The following is a 17326-nucleotide window of genomic DNA, read 5'->3' on the forward strand; positions in this document are numbered from 1 at the left end:
GGAACAGGCCAAACAGAGTGGTCAGTGAGTAAACAGGTGAGAGAACGAGTGCAAAACTCGACCAGGAGCTGGTATAAAAGACATAGTCAGGTTCTAGTAAAGGCATAGTCAAAGTCAAGGCAAAGTCAAGTCAAGTCAAGTCAAGACATTCAATCCAGTTAGCGAAATAATCGAAAATTGAATTCAATATGCAACTGTTCCGTTTTCTTTGTGTGATGGCCGGACTCATTGGTGTGTGCTTGGGTCGTTCGGTACCAGCACTAACTTTGCCCGTATCTGCATTCAATTGGCCAACAAATGATCAATCTTCTGTGGTAGATGATTTGGGCTTTGCAGTTACCCAAAACCCTGGAACCATCGAACCACGTCAACGTTTTAATCCAAACACCGTCGTGACATCGTTGGATGATTTCGCAGCATTGAGTGGAGATGAGATCACCTATACCGCACCAGAAGATCAAATTTCGGCACGTACGTTACATAAAGGACAGGATAAAGGAAGTATTGTGCTAGTTTACGTGCAAAATAACAGCAACAGTACCCAGACCACAGCGACAACAACTGCGGCGACCACGCGTTTGGGTGACTTTGCCGGCTATTATCGTGCTCCACCGCCATCCTATGGTGTGCCCATGCAGTATTTCCGCACCCATCAGGATCAATCCCAACTTGCTTGGAATGATCTGACTGCATTTGGCGGCTTGGGCGGCTTCGGCAGCGGTGGTCCCGGTGTTTCTGGTGCTTCTGGCGTTCCTCTAGTGCCTATCTCATTGCCAAACAATCAAGTTGCCTACGTTCCACTCAATTTACGGATGCTCCGCCAATTGACTAACAAAATGCCAATCCGTGAGAGCGACCAGCAGTCGGACAACGACCAACAGAACCAGCAGAATGTCCAAGATGATGATCAGGAGGACGATGTGCCCCTCTCCATGCTGGCCCTGCAGTCTAACGATGATAGTCTGGTTGATCCCAAGCCCAATCTTTCTTTAAATGATGCATCGGCAGCTGGGTCCGCTTTCAACTTGAATGTGCTTGGACAACGCCGCAAATCTCAGCCTTCCAAGATGGCTGTTCGCAATCCTTTCCGCACCTTTGCCAAGAACATGAACCTTCGCCGTGTTCAGTTTGTCTGAATGTTTTTACATTAAGATCGCCTAAGCACTGACCAGTGGCGTAGCCAGAAAATTTTTTGGGGGGGGTTAACATGTTTTTGGATCAAAGATATTGAATTGTCCGAATCAATTTTATAAGAAATGAACCAATTTTCGGGGGGGTTTTATCCCCAAACCCCCCGTTACTACGCCACTGGCACTGACCTCTGCATTAGTTTGGACCATGATTTCATATAAATGAGCAAAATATTCTTTTTTTTTTTAGAAATTATAATTATAAAATATTTATTCAAAATAAAATGTGCAAATTAATAAACGAAAACGACAGAGAAATAATAACTTAAATAGTGACTGAGTATTTCTGAATGTATCAATTCGAATAAAATTACATGAATTGAATGCATGAATGAAAAAGTGTGAATATAAGTATGTATCAAATCTAAAAAACACGAACTTGGTTAAATGATTTTCAGACTGAACATTGGCAACCATCTTTCAGTCGGGGCTTAAGTCCCAGACCAACAATATTTTAGTTAGAATAGGTCTTAAGTTAGCCACCGACTAGAAATAATAGTATAATAAGTATTTAAAAATGCATTCGAATACTTTAGCACCTAATTGTCTTACATTCAAACTCCATTTTTTTGGGGGTGGGACTAAGCCTTTTTCACTCAAACTCAAACTCGAACTCAATTTTCATTTTCATACCTAAAATTCGTCTAGCTATCTACATGGCTTTATGAATACAAGGTTATCTACATTGCTATCTACACTGTCATATCAGCATTAGGCAATTGATTTTATCCTGGATTCGGATTTCGCAGAATTGTGGGAAGCTGCATTGTCAGTTGAGGCCTATGGAAAGCAAATGCTGTGGTGATACCCATTGCATCTGACTATACATGCATGATCAATTTTTGTTGAAATATATTTTGTTAAACTGCAAGACGATTTCTTTGCTCTTAGGTTTTTTTTTTTGTGTTTTGTTCTGGTTTTTTTGGGCTGCATTCGACCATCAGACATGACGACAATTTTGTCATGCCATTTTCATGCTAGAGAAGTTCAGCTCAGCTGAGAGTCTCTGCTCTACTTTTCTCTAACACACACTCTCTCCCTCTATCTCTTTCTCTCTCTCTCTCTCGCTCTATCTATTGCTTTCTCTCTGGATTTCTCTAGTGTTTGTCTTGGCCCAATGTGTCAAAGTCAACTTGGTAAAAAGTTTCCTCTTGTGTTCCTTCTCTTTTTCTCTGTCTGTCACGCTCTTTCTCTCTCTTTCTTTAACTTTCATGCTGCTTTCTTTTACGTTTTATATATTTTTTTTGCATTTTTTCTTTTTGATTATTTTGTTGCTTTTGGTTTGCTGCCTTGTCGAGGACGAGGAAAATATTATAGCCATAGCATACTTTTGCGGGCTCGCGAGAAAAGCACACACAAACACACACACACAGCTAGATACATGGAGAAAGAAGCATAACGGAAATTGGGCAAGGCAGATGGAGCAACAAAAACAAAAAGCGAAAAAATAAATAGAAGCAAAATGTGGAATATGATGGAAAAAATTGCTATGCCATAATGCGATTTTACCGCCGTCGACTGCACTTACAGAAACCACTGATCTCACCCTCCCCTGCCCCAGCCTACCTAACCCTTCCAGCCGCCCTCCACCCGCCAATCTTCTTCCCTATCACCTATACCAATGCACTTTGCCTTCTTTTCACTTTTGCCCGAGGAGTTTCTCTTTGTCGCAATAAAAATTTAAGTCGATTTTATGGCAAACAAGAGCCAAAAAAAAAAAAAAAGGAAAAAGAACTGAAAGAAAAGTTTCATTTCTCTGGCGATTTTGTTGTCTAAATTTTCCAGCATTCATATGCACGGTGGGGGGCCAGTGCGGCTTTAGGGCAAAATGGTGTTTGAGGAAGTCTGAAGTCAAAAATTGGAAGGTTTATTTAAATTTCAACTTGTTTCGCAAAACGTTTAAAAAGTTTCCGCTACTAACTGACTGCTGATAACACAAAGTCTCCTTTTCGCCCCCCCAAAACTCACATACATACATTTACCTCTAGCTACTTATTCTTTTCCTCTTGCTACTTCTATTACTCCTATTCTGACTCTTACATATTATTTCATCTCCTGCGTTTTCTTTACTGGTTTTCCACCCGCGGCCAAGTTCAAAAACAACTGACATACAAAAGTTACTTTTGTCTGTGTTGGCTTCTCAGATGGACGGCTTCGCCTGGAGGCTCAGGGTTTTCGGGAGGTGGGGGGCGTGACAAAATTAGCACAAAATATTTTATTTTCGTTCTCTTATTGTTGTTGTTTTGGTTGTGTTTTGGGGGGTTATTTATGTATTTCCTTTTTGTTGGAGCTTGTCAAAATCCGTTGATGAAAATAGACAAGGGGTTAAATCATACTCGATGGATCGAAGAGATGTTGGCATGAGGGTTAAAAGTGGTTGGTATTTTTGACTTTCGCAGGCATGAATGAAAAATGCCCAAGCAAAAAATAAATAAGTGAATGAGTTGTGACAAGTAAGTGAATGAATCAAATCAACTTGAAAGCATGAAAGTTTATGAATGACTATTTGTAAATGTTCCATCCCTCTTTTATACAGAAAATTATCGACTAGCATTTAAATTCGAAAGGGTTAATTGTCCTGGCTGATGAAATAGATGTATTTCAAGTTATGTAAGAATAATATAGAATACAGGATAGAATAGAATATAGAATAGACGATGCAGTATGGCACAAAATATAGAATAAATTTAATTAAAAAAAAAAAAAAAGCAAAAAGAGCTTTGAAGGCCTTTCAAATAATGGTTGTGAAACCCTCAAAAAAATGTATTGCCTACTTTTCGGCTACCTTATAATGATTTGGGCTTTTTCCAACAGGAGAAGAGTTTTTTTTGCTCTGCATGATTAGGATTCGACTTGTGAATGTATTGTGTTAATATATTCATGAGTTCTGGCTCAAGTATTTAACACACAAACACACACGCGGAACTAAGTACGCTCTTCTTTCTTCTTAGGATTCTTTAGGATCCTTGAGATCTTAATGCAATGAAATTTTTGTTTTCATTTTGAAGTGCGTATTCTCCGCCTCATTCAGCCCGAGCATTGTGTAAAGTTTCGAGTGGCATAAACTAATATTGACATGGTAAATGTAGAACAGTCGAATGTGGGCACATCAGAACAAGTGGGCCCGATGGCCGGGGGTGGGGGCCTAGAAGTGGAAAGGCAGTGTATAGAACGTGCCTGAGCACGTCTTATACTTAACTTTGTTAAACACAAATCCTTTGGGCAAAGTGTTCGGTTCGTTTCTGTTGCTTTCGTTTCTGCTCGTTTCATTTCGTTCTCGTACCAATCCCTCTTGGCCACGCACACGCAAAATTACAGGGCAACAGACAGAGAGGATGAGTGGCGGAGAGGTAGAGAGCGACTAGACATAATCGCATAAAGATAAAACGGTTAAACAGTCGCTAGGCGAACAAAGTAGAAGTAAAACCCATAAGATGGAAAAAGAGAACAAGAAATTAGACGACGCGGGCATAGAAGATGCTGTTAGAATTGACCTAGTCCCTAGTTGTGGGTGTGGGTATCAAGAAGGCTGATGACGATGATGATGATGAAGACGACGATGATGATAATGATATCAAAATGGTGGCACAACCAACGAAAATCTGTCAATTATTTAAATCGCTCGGCAAAAATCTCGAGACACAGAGACAAAACAAAAAATTCAACTATATTCTCCTTTGAAGACCCTTTTGGCTCCGATGTCGCGGTGTCGGAGTCGATGCCTCTGCTGGTAATTAACGTGAAAATAAGCGCATTAATGTCAGCGCGGTTTATGGTCAACAGAAAGAGACAAAAGTAACTGACAAAGGTTGAGAGCAAGATAGAAAATTGAGACTGGGATCTGGAAGGAGGGGGGCGCGGCTGGGTTGCCTTTGGCAACTTAAAAATGGTTTCCCTCTTAACAACAACAAAAACATAAAATGAAATATAAATAAAAATAATAATAAAAGAAAAGGCCTTTTCGACCATTCAGCGCCATCGTTGCCGTTGCTTTCTTCTATCCTCTAATTATGAAATCGGAATCGAAATTCATCCTTCGATGCGAAAAGCAAGCAAATTAAAATTATAAATCCGCCAAAATTTCCAAGACGGAAATCGCAATTAAAGAGATTCTGCTGCTGGTAGTGAACCTTATTTCTTTCGTTGTATGTAGACTGACAACGTCATTAGCAGCATTTACACTAAGTGGAATGGAGAAACAGTGGAGAAAAAAGTAGAAGAATTAGATACAGAGGAAAGGAAGGAAAGTGCCGAGATAGATGAAGAGAGTAAGCTTAAAAAAGGAGATAGGATGAGATAAACGTAGACACAAATTAAACTGAAATTAGTTTCAACTCATTTTGGCTTAAAGACCAAAAGAGTGCAAACGAAAAAAAAGCTTAAAAAATAAATTGTGTTACTTGAATTATACTCATATCCATTCCAAATCAGGTCAAAATAGTTTGACATTCATATATAAAAGTTAAACCATTTATACATACATATCAAACATAGATTTTAGAGGTAAAACATGATATCAAAGATTGAAATGAATGATATCGAACTTTGATAATGTTAAAACTAATGGAATAGTTATTCAATTGGGTTTAATTCAAAATTTAACAAAAAAATGGCCAATAACTCAATTGGCCAATTGGCTATAGTCAGGTCCACACATGGATAGGTTTGAAAGTGTTTGTGTTGATTCTTCTTGCATTTTATGGTGACTTTGGGCAACAAGCACAAGAGCAACATCAACCAAAATGAGTGGCTTTGATGGTTCTTACTGCTGTCTTTCGCCCTCTTTTCTCTCTCTCTCCCTCTCTCTCTCTTGTCTAGAACTCCCATGGACTGTTGCAGTCAGCGATAAAAACCCACAAAACATAGGCAACCTAGCGAAGACGATGCCAACGACGACGACAAGCTGCTTGGTGTGCAAAAACAATGAGGTGATAAACTTGCAGGCTCAACGCATGACAACGATACCCAGCAACGTAGCCAGTAACAACAGCAACAACAACAACGACAACAACGACAACAACGACAACGTCACATTTTGATGGCTCCTTGGAGAGCTTCATTCCAAAAAGAAAAATTCTTCTCTGTCAAAATGAGAGTCGATTGAATGTTACCCTGTAATGAGTGAACGCTGGAAATTAAAACCATCTCGTGGAAACTTTCATTGCATGCTTTTAGGAGAAAATTAAAAAAATCTGTTGCTTATTGAATAATCTGCTGTTTATTATTGTTGTTTGATTGCTCTTAAACAAATATTTATATATATCCCATGAAATTGGATTAAGTACCATATCCTTTAGATGTATCATGTATTTATATAGGGTGCATTAAGAAGAAGAAATGCAACAGCAGCCGCCATCGTCATTTGCGGTGTCTTTCATTCACTTGCCCTCTCGCCATCGCTCTCTCCTTCTCTCTCTCTCTCTCTCTCTCTCTCTCTCTCTCTCGCTCTCTGTTTTTCTTTCTATGCCTTGTTATCTATCTATCTCTATCTCGCTCTTTGTCTAGATGGGAGTGTGTTGTGTGCATGCAAACAACAAAGAAAAATCAGCAGTCGACTTTTTGGTTTTAGTATAGGGGACGATGTCATAGTCCTTCAAGACCCCCATGTTCTATATACAAACACACCACCAATACATATACATAGATATGTATATACAAAATATGTATATATATTTATATATGTATATATTACATTTTCAGTATATACGTAAGTAAGCATATTCCACTCTACATACTGGTCTTCTTTCTTTTTTCCCTTCTGCTTTTGCTCTTTAACGGTGTTTCGAAAAGAAAGTTGGTTGACTTTTGAATGACTTTCTTGGCTCCCAGCCTCAACCATCTGACTCCCTCTCCAATCTGGTTTCCCCCGCCCCCTCCCTTATGTATCCTGGTGTTGTGTGCTTGTTGTTGTTGCTTTCCTTTTACTTTTTTCTCCTTTTTATCCTTTTTTGTTTGTTTATGTGTTAAGTGCACTGGGCCCACAACGCGAGCAAAATCTCTTTAAACGCTGACATCGTTTGGTGGAGTAGAACCTGAGGTGGCGCTTCTCCCCAAAACTAGCTCTCCACTAGAGCGCTTTCCTTTGACAAAGTAGGTGGATTAACATTTTTTGGAAACCGCTCTATATGTACCTATATGTACATCCATACCTACTTGTAACAAGATTTTCGTGCATCTTGCGATTTCTCACACATACATAAATTGGTGTATGTATTTGTAGGAACATAGCCATATGCACTTTACATTTCTGATGAATATTGAGCTTATCTTACGAGAAATGATAAACTGTTGGCAAAGGAAATCATAGAAACGAATCTATTATATTGGGAAGATTCCGATACAACTCATGCCTCAAAGCCCTTAATTTGCCATAGACCTTTCAACAACAGTTTCGGAAAAGATTATGAATCCAGGAGAGAAAACATCACTCAGTTGGCTTTACCTTTCGATGCAAATTCTAACAAATTAAAATGTGTTTTGGTTTGAACTTTGACCCTACAGAGACAATGTTCGACATGGGTTTGACTGATGCTAGAAATAATGATTGAGCGATCAGCTCAGAAGCAAAGAGAAAGAAGTTGCCATCGTTTTCTCTTCTCTCTCTCTCTTTCGCTGTCTCTATGTGCCACAAACTTCTCTACCCCGCCAACGTTCTCTGGGCACTTGTTTTAATTACAGTTTCATGTCGGATTCCCCAGGACCAGAAGTGCATTTTCAATTTTCAGCTGGACATGAGACAGAAAGACAAAAGTCATTTGGGTATTCATATTTCTTTCTTTTTCTTGTGTTTTTTTTTTTCATTTCACGTCTCTCACTTTCTCTCTCTTTCTCTTTCTCTCCGTTTTGGCATCCATTAAATTTTATTTGTCGCTCGTGATGATTAAGAAAAAGGAGTAGAAGAGAAAGAAGAAGAAGCAGAAGCTGTGAGCCTAGCTTAGACCTGGTTAATGTCGTTATTGTTGTTGAGACGTCGGCGACGCTGCTGGTTCTGCTGCTGGCGTCGACGTTGCTGCTGTGGCTGCTGGCGACGTAGTCTCTGCTGCTGCTGACGACGACGTTGCTGCTGGCGACGGCGTTGCTGCTGATTATTGTTGTTTTGCTGCTGTTGTCCGCGACGCTGATTGGGACGACGACGACGGGTCTGCTGTTGCTGCTGGTTCTGACCAGCACGACGACGATTATTACCGTTAGTAGGCGCAATGCGTTTGCGTGTAATGCGACGACGAACTACAGGACTGCCATTGCCGTTGCGGCGTCTTCTCTGCTGCTGAGCAGCATTCGAAGGACGACGACGACGTCGACGTCTTTGTGGATTCTGCTGGCCACGTGGATGATTATTGACCTGTTGTTGCTGTTGCTGCTGCTGCTCTTCTTCGTTCTCATCCTCCTTTTGTGGCAACATATCCCCATTAGCTTGCTCAGCTACTTCTCCAGCATCTTCTGGCTGGTTATTCTGTGGCCGTTTCCTCTTAATATTATGCACCTGACCGACTTGAACGTTGCTGCCCACCTGCTCACAGGGTACATCGCTATAGACCACAACATTGCCATAATTGCATACAATTTGTTCATGCTCTTGTTGCTGCTGTTGCTGCTGCTGCTGCTGGTCCGATTGGTCATCATTCTCTTGACCCTCAATCGCTTGGCGTCCCTCAATACTGCCAATGGGCGATTGCTTGCCATCAATTTCATAGATATCACCCGATTTAGTTATAAAACCAGTTACCTTCAATGGCTTCTGTTCGACCACCTGAATCTTTGATTTCACTTCGGTTGGCTCCAGATCCGATGAATTTTCAACCTGGACGGGAACCACCAAATTCTTTTTCTTCATGGGCGGTGCATTGATTATTATCGATGGTTTCGCCGTGGATCCAGGGACCGAGGAAGATACAGATGACACATTGCGGGCTAATTCGAAATAGAGAGAAAGAGAGAGAGATCGAGGGATCATTGTTTACTAACATATTCATGGTTAGCCGCAATTCAAACGGGAGATGCAAAAAAAATTTACCGCTCACCAGCGCTACGTCACTGGCCAGAGTTAGGCTAAGGACCAGTATTAGTCCCAAATGGATCTTCATCCTGGATTCTCTTTTTCTCTATTATCGTTCCTAACGATCGCTCGAACTTGCTCACTTCACACTCTCAGTTGGTCAACTGATTGGCGAAATGTTCTTCAACTTACACTTATATGAATTTTTCTTTTTCTTTCGCTTCTTAAGCATAAATCATTTGGCTAACGGCTTACAGCTTTTTTCTTTGTTTTTGGTTTTGGTTTTTTGCATAATTAACTTTTGGGAGTTCAAAGCGACCCATTTACCATCATCAAAGTTCAATGGCTCAACCTCAACATGGTTTCAACTAAGGCCAGACAGAGACCCATCGACATCAAGAAAAGAGAGAGAAAGAGAGGGAGAGATAGAGATAGATAGAGCTAGAAAGACAAAGATCATTAACATATTTTTCGTTTTGATTTATGCAAATTAATTTTTCGAAATCTTCTAACTTTGCTTATAGACATATTTTTCTTTACTTAGAACTTGACCTCTGAAGTAAGCACAAAACAAAAACAAAAAACAGAAACCCAAACACAAAAACAAACACACATAAATAAATGAATTAATAAAAAGAAACCATACTAACTACAACAAACAAGAAAATAGTTGTTCTTCTTTTGGCCTTTAAAAATATCAAGGAATGACATGTCTTTCAAAAGATATAAATCGATGAAAGTTCTCAGGTCAAAGTCAAAGTCAATTCGAACAAATCGATAAACAAAAACTTTCTTTTTTTATAAGTATGTATATACCGGAAATCGACCGAGATGGAGCTTCTTCTGCTCTACTGTCAATATTTTAGGTACTGAAGAAAATTCTTAATGTACATAAGAACGTCATCGTCCCCGAGTTCGTAGTAGTACCTACTGAAAGGTAAGCGCAATCGATGATAATAGAAACTTATAAAGTATATTGATGATCTAATTGTATTGTCTACAATGTAAGGAACCCGTAAGCGATTACTACTTCATCAACACATTTCCGGCTAAGATATCTACACCTAATTAAAATTTTGTATTTGAAATGAACAAAGTCTTTAAAAATTCAACGATTGAAACCAGTGGCGGATCTGATCGAAATGAGGAACGACATTTAGTCATGCTTAGTTTAACTGAATGCCTATAAATTGGCTAAGTATCATGTCAAAATAATTGAATGGATCGATCAAGTAACTATCTCTTACTCGTAAGTACGGCCTTCGTCTTATTGGTAGACGGTAAGCCACATCCATACAGGAGCGGATCTTCGTTGTTCAGTTGCCTATAATCAAGTATCAATTTTCTACATTTCAAGAACATATATTTTACCATCAACAGTGATAAATACAAGTGTTTAAGAGCAAATTCCTAAATGAAATTAATTAGTTAACCCAGTCAGTGGCTAATTTAAATATTTGCTGGCATGAAGGCAAAAACTTTGACCACAAACAATATTAATTAGTTGCTTTGATTGTGACACTTTTGTTGTCATTTTTAATATCTGTGTAATATTTCATTCAAATTATAAAATATGAATTAAATAGATAATAATTGAATAGATTTTTTCCTTTCAAATGCGTAAAAACGTGTAAATCTTTTCTATTGCCCGTCCAACTGTTTATTGGTCAAAAGAATAAAATTCTAATCAAATGCTGCAACTTTTTTTAAGAACGAAACTTTCTCTACTGTGAAGTTAACTGGGTTTTGCTTTTCATAACTAGATAACTTGATGGTGATGACTAACTAATGTGTTAATTGTAGTACAAACTTCAATGAATTCACAACAAATATAGTTTGATTTATTTACTGCAAAACTTTCATTAATGAACCAAAAAAAAAAAAAAAAAGACAAAAAAGGCAGGGAACATTCCATGAAAACTCCTTAAATTAGTATTTAGTTTTTGTTCTTGTTACGCCGATTGTAGGCTCGCAATGCCTCGGCCAATTCCGCTTGGGAATTGCGCTGCTCTTTCTCCTGTTTTCGTTCCTGTTGCTTTTTTAGTTGCTTGCACATCTTCTTGAGCTTCTTGCGCTCCTTTTTACCCGACTTGTGATCATTGTCGTCATCCTCTTCGGAGGAGTCATCTTCGCGTTTCCGACGATGGCTTAATTCGGCGCATTGTTGTAATAGTTTCTCTACTTCAGCTTTATCGTCATCGGGTTTGGGTGTAGTTGTCGTTGTGGTTGTTGTTGTTGTTGCTGCTGTTGTGGTTGGTTTTGGTGTAGTTGTTGTTGTTGTGGTTGTTGTTGTCGAAGAGCTATCACTCTTTGGCTTCTCTGTAGTGGTGGTGGTGGAGGTCGTTGAGGTGGTGCTAGTGGTGCTACTACTTGAACTCTCCTCTTTCGGCTTGGGAGTTGTTGACGTTGTTGTTGTTGTCGTTGAGCTATCTTGAGGATAGGCCTCTATCAACGAGGAACAACAGCCAACTAATATCACACCCAACAACAACAATATTGTAACCGCACGCATTTTTACCCCGACAGTTCAATCACAACTAAATTAAGATCAAATTTAGCTATTTGCTTATATACCCAGCACTTAGCACAAATCCATGAAACCTACGTCATTTATCGTACATCGGTTCAAGCAACTGGTTTTTTCGATTCGTATAGTTTTTTGTGCTTGTTGTTGGTTTCTTTTCGATAATCGTCAAAATACAACTACAAATCCATAGACTGTGAATATTAATAAACATTTTTTTATTTATTATCTTTGTAAAGGGGATTTTTTTTTCTGCTACCCTAAATTTAAAGAAATGTTTGTTTAGAGTCTTTTAAACTATGGCAATATTGTTGAACATATACTGAATCTATATAAATTCTATTAAGTAAATATTGGTTTCATGTTAGCTTCTTGGAAATCGAGCATGTTTTCATATTTTCGAAATGTAAAAGGTAGTAAAGAGATCTCGACTGAGGAATTGAAATATTCCAGTTGTGATAACTTCTCACTCCAATTGTCGATAAGTTGAGAAGAACTTGTTTGGCTTAAGTTCTGACAGACAAACAGTCAGACTGACAGACTGACCTTTACATTTTCAAGTATGTTTTGTGCCACTGTTGTTGAGTTTGCTGCGTGCTCTCTTTTCGGTGTTTACATTTGCCATTAATACTTCAGTAGGTAGTGTGCTCGGTATTTGAAATTTCTTTACAAATAAAAGTTTATGATATGCGTAAATAGATCGGGTTAATCCAAAGGGGAAATCTGCTAGGTCTGAGCAACCCAAAAAACATCCGAAATCGATTAATGTTTCCGTTTTTTGTTCTTTATAGTGAGTCTTTGAAGTGCTCATGCAATTCCGATGAATTCTGATACTGACAAAAGGTCTTCTTCGAAAATGATTGAACTACTTTGTAGGTCCATCCAAGCTAAGTGATCTACTATATTTCTTCAATTCTTTGCTCAACTCTGCTGAAACTTAAGGCAGATGGCAACTAAACGGATTTGGTTTATACTGGCCCATTAAGATGTATCCATTGGACAAATTCAGCCAGTCAGAAAAAGGTTTGAACATATATTGCTTCGGCTGACTTGATTTCTTCATCCAAATTAGCCATATTGTGAAATTAAACCCTAGAACCTAAAGCCGCTTAATCAGCTTCGAAATGAAATGCCATCACACACATATGTATGTAAGTATTGAGCACATAATATTATTAAATTTATAATGTATAAATATCAACGCATATTCATTATAATTATACCTATTTATATATGTTTGTTTGTTTGTATGTATGTATCTGTATGAGTTTCGTCTTATTATCATTGCACGACACTCGATTTTTGCGGCTTGGCGCGTTATAATGCCTCGCTAATTGTTTATCAATTACAATTGTTAATTGTTTAATGCGATTGCAAAGTGCCGCTTCATGTTGCAACAAATAAAAAAACAAACAAAAAACGAGCAGGAGAAAAAAGGCACTACAACAATTTGGAACTCTAGGCATTACTTGCTCATTTTTGTTTTTTCGTTGCCATTTGTACAAGTAATTAAATAAAAAACGAATGACAGAAAAATGCACAAAGCACTGTACTGCACAATATATGTAAATATATATCTATATATGTATATTTTTTAAATATGTAGAGATACATAGTTGTATCTATATACATATGAATGTGCAGATATATAAAAAAAAAAACAAGTAATTAAAAAGCGCAACAGCAAGAAAAAGAAGCAGATTCAACACTCTCCATTCACCCCCCCACTGCTCATTCCACCTTCCACATGTTTGTTCCCTTTGGACGCTGACGTCTACCCCCAACGCCCTCTTCTCATCATCATCATCATCATCATCATCATCATCATCATGCCTCAAATGCAGCAATTTTAATGAAACAGAGAGAATATGTTAATTGCGTGTGAAACCGCTGCGTCGAGTTGCCACTTGCCGTACATACATATGTATGTATGTATGTGTATATGGCTTTTATTTATTATTATTTTTTATACATACATGTCTGTGTATCTGGGTGTGGATTTTACAGTGCAGCGTAAGGCGAAACAGAAGCAACACGGATGGGAGTTTCTATGGATGCTTCTGATGGCTTATCATAAACAAAATCGCCTTGACCCAATGCAACATGTGTGTACGGTGATTTGCTTCTTTTTCATTTCTCAAAAGCATTTTTGTGGGCCCCAAAGATAAAACAATTGAAAATTTTTAAATAAAAGCCCATACCCCACACCCCACCCAACATTCGTATTAGGATATCGTATGGTGTATGTCTTTATTTGATTTAGTTTTTGGGGCAAAAATAAATAAACTTGTTTTTAATTGACTAGAAACCATAGATAAGAATATCCAATTAAATAGATTGCTTTCAAGACAAGATTATACATATATACATATATACATACATACATATACATACATACATACGTATATAAAATTTTATTTTATTTTCTTACATAATTCTTGTATTCCTTTTAATAAAACCAACTAAAAAGAGCGAAACAACAAATTGTAAAGTTTCGTTTTGCTTAGTTTTTATGTTTTTATTGATTTTAACCATTTTATCATTTATTTATCAATCTACCATTTATTTATTTTTAATATATATGTAATAAATTGTTTATAATTGGAAAACTTATTCAAAGCAAATACAATACCAATTGACATTTAGTCCCAATAAAGGGGCGCGGGCATTCACATCTAGGTCATTTTACACCATCTAATGGGTCATTGGTTCATGGGTCAGAAACTTATCTCTATCCCCAGGACAGCTAAATATCCTTTCTAATGGGAAATAGTTATTGCTGTTTAATGGAAGTGAAATTGCGATGTAATGTAAATCTTTCTTTTCGTCACTTCATGTATTTTAAAAACTTGCTGAGGCTTAGCAAAAAGAGAAACCTCAGGACAATTGTTTGGTGATTTGCTGTATTGCTTAATCCTTGAAAGGCATCGGAGGCAACTTGGACTCTTTGATACGTAACTGATGAATAATTCGAAAATCAGAAACTCGATAACTTTTTAACATTTCTTGAATGATCTATAATCGATTCTAGGAAGTTATATTATATGAATGTTAATGCACTTTGGGATGTATAAGGATAAGTATCTTTATATACCTTTTATAAAAGATGAAATAGATGAACCTAAGCAAATGACATATTGAGAAGCATATAAGCCTACTTGATCACAATGTAACAAACAGAAGACTTAAAAAAGTTCATATATCAGATCTTTGAACAAGACTTAAACTTTAAATTGTGTTGTAAAATTAAATGAGGCTCAAGTAAAAACTAGGATAATATTTAAGTGGATCTAATAACTCGTATGCGCAAGCTAGTATGTATTAATGTAGCCAACTGTTTCTTTTGCGATTTATGTAACTACAAATTAACCAGTTGTTCAAGGACATGTTGTTAATAGATTTTAACTTAGACAAGACTTTTTTGAATATAAAATGCTTCTGCTGTCCAACAGAAGTGATATTGGACCAGTTTCAACAAAATTTCTTTAGCTTTTGTGAAATTCTTGAAACATAATCTCGCATTTCGGATGAAGCCCATGTCTCATTTCACTTAACACAGAGTTTTGAGTTACATCTTTTAAGATTACCGACTAAGAAATACAAAAGACAATTATATATATCCGACACCATCAAAAATCGTAACAAAAACTCTTGTTTGCAATATCAATTTGTGTTTTGGAAAAAACATTTGGCCTTTTCAGTGGTGGGGGGACAAAATCAATTTATTGAAGTTTGCCGATTTATGTGTAATGAACTGAAAGGCTTATTTTATTTGCTTGTTGTATTGAGTAAACTTTCTATAAAATAAATGCAAATTGTACTAGAACAACTAGTTATAACTAATACCCAATTATTATAATCTAAAAACTTTGTTGCAGCTCCAAAACCGAGAGCCAGACAGCGGCAAGTAAAGCGTAAGGAGAAAATAGGGGGCTTGAATGCGATAAAGATATTTTGTATGCTAAAGTATGCTAAACTCCAAGCTACTGTCTGATGGCTCTAAGCCAAATTATCATCTAAAAGAGTTGCACTAATGAGTGCAGCAGCAGCAGCAGCAGGAGGACAGCCAACATCCCTGGCCTGGGATAGAATACTCATCATTCTCGTCTGGAGGTTTAACATCAACATCAGCATCAGGTTTAGACTCAGCGAAAAGGCAAAGTTAACCAAGTCATGTCAACTTTCAGTCAGGCAAACTCTTCTTTTGCTCATTCGGCTTTTACAAATTGCTGACAAGTGCATTTTCATAAAGATAATATTTCAAATAGAATAAGAATCTTCCAGCACATAAAATACATACAAATATATTCATATATATATATGTACTTGTGTGGAAACACGTAAAATTTAAACTGTTCAGCATTTCGATGGTCCGCTAGTAAAAGAAATATCTGCTGCTGGTCCTTGATCTGTTCGGTTGAATGCCAAACAGTTGAATGAATTGAGAAAAATGTTGAACATTATCCTTTGAATGGTGTACTAAAAAGCGTCTTGAATGCGATTTCACGTTCGTTTTCGTTCTCGTGCGGTTCGGCTCTCTTCCGCTTGCCGTTCGGAAAATGTGTACTAAAGTCAGAGAAAGGAAGCGCAGGCGCAGGCAGCGACGCAACGCTTGACGTTGGCATTAACAGTGGCAGAGAGTTAACAGAGGCAAGTGGGAACAGTTTTCCAGTAGTAGTAGTAGTAGTAAAAGGAGTAAAACGAGGACTGCTTGGAAAAAAAACAGGGGGGGGCAAGCGGAAAAGAGTGCAGAAACAGGCGCAGAACTAGAACTAACTTGCTTTCGTTTTATTTTCGGTTTGGTTTGTGTTTTTCTTTCCTTTTTTCCAGTTTTTTGCGGCATTTTCACTTTGATGCGTGTGGCATGTTTAACGGCACTTGATGATGCCCATCCTGCCTCCTCGCCTCTCCACGCCACTAAACTGAATTTCAACTCTTCCTCGTCTTCTTATGCTGCTGCTGCTTTTTTAGGGGAGGGCGGGCGACGTTGCTTTTCTCCTTTTTTTTGCAGCTCTAAAAATGCATTTGAATTGCTGGCAAAATGCTTTTCGTTGCACTTCATTAAACTCAACGTCAACATTCGACAACAGCCTGGCTCGTGCACTAGGCGAGAGTGTGTGTGTGTGTATGTCTGTATGTGTGTGATGTGCCACGTGACCTTCGCACACACACACACACACTCACACAATACACTTGCCCCTCAGCATTCACTCCTCCCACCCGCCTAGGGAGAAGCAATTGGTAAAGCAGTCACACGCATTTCACATCACGTAGGCAGGACCAAAAACTATCCAAAAGGAAACAATAAGAACAAAAAGAGAACAACAACACCAACAACAACAAAAGGTGATGTGAAAATCCTGAAGAAGAAAAAAACTAAAATTGTTTCCACTGGTTTTCATTTAGTGTAGCTCCATACTTCAACTTTTCCTAAATGAAACAATCTTCTCTATTATAAATATTCAATCTGACATCAATTCAAATAATCACAGGATCTTCGCAAATCTCTAACAAATAAGACCTTAAAATAATAAGTGCAATATCAAAATAATCACGAAGGAAGGAAAGTCGGAATGAATTTTTAGTCATATTCCAGTTTGAAGTCTCATTAGCTGA

The 17326-nt window shown here is 37.9% G+C and overlaps 3 protein-coding genes across 3 annotated transcripts; 1 reads left to right on the forward strand and 2 right to left on the reverse strand.

Moving 5' to 3' along the window:
* The first annotated feature begins 215 nt into the window (after positions 1-215).
* Positions 216-1136, forward strand: LOC137583644 (uncharacterized). Its single transcript, XM_068298734.1, has one exon. The coding sequence runs from the start codon at positions 216-218 to the stop codon at positions 1134-1136; it is 921 nt and encodes a 306-aa protein (XP_068154835.1).
* Positions 1137-8124: 6988 nt separating this feature from the next.
* LOC137583646 (probable serine/threonine-protein kinase mps1) lies at positions 8125-9274 on the reverse strand. Its single transcript, XM_068298735.1, has 4 exons — positions 9205-9274; positions 8823-9101; positions 8467-8765; positions 8125-8292 (listed from the first exon to the last, which is right to left on the reverse strand). Exons 1-4 carry the CDS (start codon positions 9272-9274, stop codon positions 8125-8127), a joined length of 816 nt encoding a protein of 271 aa, XP_068154836.1.
* A 1731-nt stretch (positions 9275-11005) lies between these two features.
* On the reverse strand, positions 11006-11735 carry LOC137583501 (adipocyte plasma membrane-associated protein Hemomucin). Its single transcript, XM_068298548.1, has one exon. The coding sequence runs from the start codon at positions 11696-11698 to the stop codon at positions 11123-11125; it is 576 nt and encodes a 191-aa protein (XP_068154649.1). The 5' UTR covers positions 11699-11735; the 3' UTR covers positions 11006-11122.
* Between the last annotated feature and the right edge of the window lie 5591 nt (positions 11736-17326).

This window comes from Drosophila tropicalis, unplaced genomic scaffold (assembly GCF_018151085.1).
Source record: "Drosophila tropicalis isolate 14030-0801.00 unplaced genomic scaffold, ASM1815108v1 contig_867, whole genome shotgun sequence".
In the NCBI taxonomy this organism is placed as follows: domain Eukaryota; kingdom Metazoa; phylum Arthropoda; class Insecta; order Diptera; family Drosophilidae; genus Drosophila; species Drosophila tropicalis.

Coding starts and splice junctions, on each gene's coding strand:
- LOC137583501 (XM_068298548.1), bottom strand. CDS start 11,698: ATGCGTGCGGTTACAATATTGTTGTTGTTGGGTGTGATATTAGTTGGC.
- LOC137583646 (XM_068298735.1), bottom strand. CDS start 9,274: ATGAAGATCCATTTGGGACTAATACTGGTCCTTAGCCTAACTCTGGCC. Junction 9,102..9,204: donor TGACGTAGCGCTGGTGAGCG/GTAAATTTTTTT, acceptor ATTTCGAATTAG/CCCGCAATGTGTCATCTGTA. Junction 8,766..8,822: donor GGGACGCCAAGCGATTGAGG/GTCAAGAGAATG, acceptor AGCAGCAACAAG/AGCATGAACAAATTGTATGC.
- LOC137583644 (XM_068298734.1), top strand. CDS start 216: ATGGCCGGACTCATTGGTGTGTGCTTGGGTCGTTCGGTACCAGCACTA.